The 4,697-nt window shown below is 47.6% G+C and overlaps 1 protein-coding gene across 1 annotated transcript; it reads left to right on the top strand.

Moving 5' to 3' along the window:
* Window positions 1-2,203: 2,203 nt before the first annotated feature.
* On the top strand, window positions 2,204-4,371 carry LOC123038063. Its single transcript, XM_044461522.1, has 4 exons — window positions 2,204-2,330; window positions 3,307-3,651; window positions 3,758-3,902; window positions 3,966-4,371. The coding sequence occupies exons 1-4, from the start codon at window positions 2,204-2,206 to the stop codon at window positions 4,369-4,371; spliced, it is 1,023 nt and encodes a 340-aa protein (XP_044317457.1).
* The last annotated feature ends 326 nt before the right edge of the window (window positions 4,372-4,697 follow it).

Here is a 4,697-nt window from a genome sequence, read left to right as displayed (position 1 = left end):
TAGAAGGCGACGAAGAGGGTTATGGGGTAGAGGAGTTGCTGCAGGACATCGAGGCGCTAGAGCGAGCCGCAACCGAGACCTCTCGACAGACGCTGTTGGAAGCACCAGAGACCTGGAGGGTCTACACGCCCGGCCGTATGCTCCCGGAGGAGCTAGTGAACGAATTGACCAGATTCGTGCCACAAGGACCAAAGAGGGATCGCTTCACCCGAGAAATCGACGGAGGCGTGTATCGAGTGACACGGAATGTCGATGCTGAAGGAAAACGGCTCTGACCGTAGTCCTTCGTCCTCCCAAGTAAGGGGGGGTGTGACGGCGATTCCGATGCCGCCACAATTATTCCCGATCCCCACGGAGGGGAGGAGGAAATATGCGTATTTTTATTATTAATATTATTGTTATTCCTTTGATTTTTTAGCTTTAAGAGAAAAACAATGAATTAATAATTAGCATAATAAGCCTAGGCAAAAACCAACAAAAGGTACATTATTTAATAAGTGGAAAAGAGAGGGGAGAGCGGGGAAGAGAGGAGAGCGGGGAAGAGAGGCGAAACCGGGAACAACTCCTACGCAGTTGCCTAAGGAATTCACCCCAAAAAGAGCATGAGAGAGGAGTAAATTGAACGACCTGAACGGAGTGCAAAGCCCACCTCAGCGACTTCGCGGTCGACGACAACGGAGAGCGAGAGGGAATATCGAAAAGCGAGCTGGGCAGAGCAGAGTAGTTGCTGTTGCCAAAAGGAGAAAGGGAGTCGCGAAATCGAACTTCACCACTGCGACTGCGTGGTAAGAAGATGGTGAGATCGGAGAGGCCAAGGGCACGAGAACAAAATGAAAAAGAACGCAAGGGACTGACACGCGAACATCGAAGCCGGATAGTCGTACTTGGAGAAAACGAGATAAGTCGCAATTAGGGAGACCACGTGGTTTTAGTCGGTAAGCAAAACGGTACAGTCGTGCAGAATTTTACTGGTGCAGCGAGAAACGCGATTAGATCGTAAAATTGTAGAACGAAGATTGGTGAACTCATGTGAACAAGACGAATAGGCGAAAGAAGCCAACAGTGAATAAAGACTAAATTAATAAATTATAATTTCGACAACGTGTGTATATTCTTTTTTTCTGACCTTCGACCCGCTTCAATTAAGCCCGTTGAATAAATAATTTAATTATAACAAGTGATAATAACCCTAACCTGAGAATCGATCAAACGTAACGGAACCGTAATCCCGACGCGTAATTAACTAACATATCGGCCGTTAATAGGGTAGTATCGTAGTTATTATTAAAGCCCTGGGTCCGCCCGAGTTTTACCGTAATTAGTAATAAAACCCTGGGTCCGCCCGAGTTTTATCGTAGTTATTATTAAAGCCCTGGGTCCGCCCGAGTTTTACCGTAATTAGTAATAAAACCCTGGGTCCGCCCGAGTTTTATCGTAGTTATTATTAAAGCCCTGGGTCCGCCCGAGTTTTACCGTAATTAGTAATAAAACCCTGGGTCTGCCCGAGTTTTACCGTAGTTAGTATTAAAGCCCTGGGTCCGCCCGAGTTTTACCGTAGTTATTATTAAGGCCCTGGGTCTGCCCGAGTTTTACCGTAATTATTATTAAAGCCCTGGGTCCGCCCGAGTTTTACTGTAGTTATTATTAAAGCCCTGGGTCCGCTCGAGTTTTACCGTAGTTATTGTTAAAGCCCTGGGTCCGCCCGAGTTTTATCGTAGTACTTATTAAAAACCTGAGTCTGCCCGAATTACATCGTAGTAATTATTAAAAATCCAAGGGGGCTACCCAAGTTTTACGGTAACCAAACCCTGCCTCGACCAAATTTATGGTAGCCACCGATAAAGCCTATCACTGACATAGGTTCCTACGATAACTGTTTACTAAGTCCAGGGTCTGCCCGGACTCAGTAGCCAGTCTTAGGTACATCCACGTACCTTTTGTCGCGGTTTCTTCTCCTAATTATAAGGACCACGCCTAAAAACTCACTCGATTAACCCACATCATCCACTGTAAATTTATAAATATTTTGTGGAGGCCCTAGCCAACCCCTGAGCATATCCTGGCTGGGAAAACATCCTTACAGCATGCCTTGTAGCAGCCGGAGAAGGTGCTGTCAAGGAAGCTGTCAAGCTTGCCAGTCCTCAAGGCTAAGTACGGTTATTGCTACAGCGCGTACGAAAGGTGCGGCGCCCAGATAGCAGATATGATAGCGCAAACTCCGCAACTTCCGCAACCTTCCCCAACGCCAGCTGATCCTTCTCAGACATACATTCCGTCAGGCTGCCGGCTTCCGCCGTGCGATACCGAAGTTTTTACCGGCGACTATCTTCGTTGGTCAACCTTTAGGGATCTATTCACGGCAATTTATATCAACAATCCCTGACTCACTCCTGTCGAAATATTATTTCACCTTAATGCTAAAACGAGTGGCGACGCTCACAATATAGTTCCAAATTCACCCCTTACTAATGATGGCTTTCGATCAGCGTGGGATAACCTCACTGAGCGTTTCAAAAACAAGCGATTGTTAGTAAACAGTCAATTAAAGATACTTTTCAATGTACGGTCCGTCACACAGGAGTCTGGGTCAGCTTTAAAAGAACTTCAAAGTACTATCCAGGGTTGCCTTACTGCACTAGAAATGTCCGGTATTCAGGACGAAACTTGGGATTGCCTCTTGGTGTATATGTGCTCGTCCAAACTCCGAAAGCTTACGCTTTCCCTATGGGAGCAGTCCCTTCATAACAAAGCCGAGATCCCTACGTGGCACGAGCTGAACGTTTTCCTAACGGAGCGTCACAGGACACTAGAAGCCATAGATGATGTTCGACCATCAGGTTCTAGTCAGACTCAGCCCAGGGCATCCACTTCCATATGAGACAAGGGTAGCACCTAGGCAACCTAGAGGGTGCGATCTCTGTAATAGAGAGAACCATCCTGTACGCACATGCGCCAAATTTCTCCAGATGACGGTCGACCAACGCATCGCATATATAAAAAGAAAACAGCTGTGTTTAAACTGCTTTGCGCGGACACATCAGTTGCGCGACTGCGAAAGCGCACATAACTGCTTCACGTGCCGCGGCCGCCATCACACCCTCCTACACCGAGGCAGCCCATCCCCAGCGCGTGTAAATCCAACGCCAACGCCCAGATCCAGACCAAATACTCTCGGTCCCTCGGCTGCCAGTGGCACGCTGTCAACGCTTCACAATTATTTTGCGGCAGGCACTATCCTCCTAGGCACCGCTATAATTAATATATAATAACATCGAGGTTCCAATTTCCAAGCGTGAGCCTTAATAGACTCCGGATCTGAGGCGACCTTCATCACTGAGCGCCTCTTCAACCTGAATAAACTGCCGTTCCAGGTTATCCGAGCACAGGTCTCAGGACTTAATCAAACGGTCTCCGCTGAGACCAAAAAGATCTGTCAATTCACGATCCGTTCTCCAACCCGGCCTAGCTTGCAGTTAAACACCACTGCCTACGTGCTTCCACAAATAGCCGGAAATCTTCCTTCATGTCCGCTTCCGCAACATTTCCTGCGAGACCTTCCCGAACTTCCGCTAGCGGATCCAAAGTTTTATGAGAGCGCACAAAAAGATATTCTAATCGGGGCCGATATACTTCCATCCATTCTACTAAGCGGTACCCGAGCGAACATCTGTGGCTCGCTTCTCGGTCAAGAGACCATTTTCGGCTGGATTCTAACCCGCTCCGAGGCAAGATCAAATATCATCCTTTTCCACGCAAGTTGCACACACGTATGAAGCGTCCCTCGATAAGCTCCTCACCAAATTCTGGGAGGTGGAGGATCTGCCAGTAAAGGTGGCAAAAGAATCCGACCTGATTTGTGAGGACAATTTCCTTCGGACCACCTCAAAAGACGAGACCGGCAGGTATGTCGTGAGTCTTCCTTTTCGAGATCCTGAGAACATTAAATGCTCCCTAGGATATTCCAGATCCCAGGCGCTGGCTCAATTATTAAGAAACGAGCAGCGGCTAAAAAGGGACAGTACTCTAAAATCCAAGTACGACTCAGTTATTCAAGAATATCTCGACCTCAATCACATGAGAGAAGTCCTTCCTACCCACGATTCAGCGTGTTACTACCTGCCACACCTTGCAGTGTTAAAACCGGAGAGTACGACCACCAAACTTCGAGTGGTATTCAACGCCTCCAGCCCTTCAGACAATAGGGTCAGCTTAAATCATATCCTTCATGCTGGCCCGGTCCTACAGTCCGATCTAATCATCCAGATCCTGAAGTGGCGATATTTCCGATTTGTGTATAGTATAGAAAATGTACCTGCAGATCTGGGTAGATCCGCAGCAGACATCGTTCCAACGTATCTTATTCCGCGATAGAGAAGGATACATTCGAGATTTTGAGCTAAAAACTTTTAGGTTTGGGGTCAATTGCGCACCGTTTCTGGCAATTCGGGTACTGCAACAGCTGGCGACCGACGTGCAACTAACCCATCCGAGGGCGAGTAAAGTTATTCTTGGTTGCATGTATGTCGATGATGTCCTTTCGGGAGCCGACTCTGCAGAAGAGGCTCACCTCACCATTCGCGAGTTGCAGAGTGCCCTCGATTCGGCTGGTTTTCCATTGAGGAAATGGACCTCCAACCACAAAGAAGTTCTGGCTCATATCGGAACCGGTCATCTTTTAAATGCCGATTTCATCGAAA

Source organism: Drosophila rhopaloa, unplaced genomic scaffold, assembly GCF_018152115.1.
Source record: "Drosophila rhopaloa isolate 14029-0021.01 unplaced genomic scaffold, ASM1815211v1 contig_4, whole genome shotgun sequence".
NCBI classification, from domain to species: Eukaryota; Metazoa; Arthropoda; class Insecta; order Diptera; family Drosophilidae; genus Drosophila; species Drosophila rhopaloa.
This window is presented reverse-complemented; position numbering and strand designations above follow the sequence as displayed.

Excerpts from the sequence above, each read along its gene's own strand:
- LOC123038063 (XM_044461522.1), top strand. The coding sequence starts at position 2,204 with ATGATAGCGCAAACTCCGCAACTTCCGCAACCTTCCCCAACGCCAGCT. Across the intron at positions 2,331-3,306 it reads TTTTACCGGCGACTATCTTC|ACTCCGGATCTGAGGCGACC; the intron begins GTTGGTCAACCT and ends GAGCCTTAATAG. Across the intron at positions 3,652-3,757 it reads TCCATCCATTCTACTAAGCG|TTGCACACACGTATGAAGCG; the intron begins GTACCCGAGCGA and ends TTTCCACGCAAG.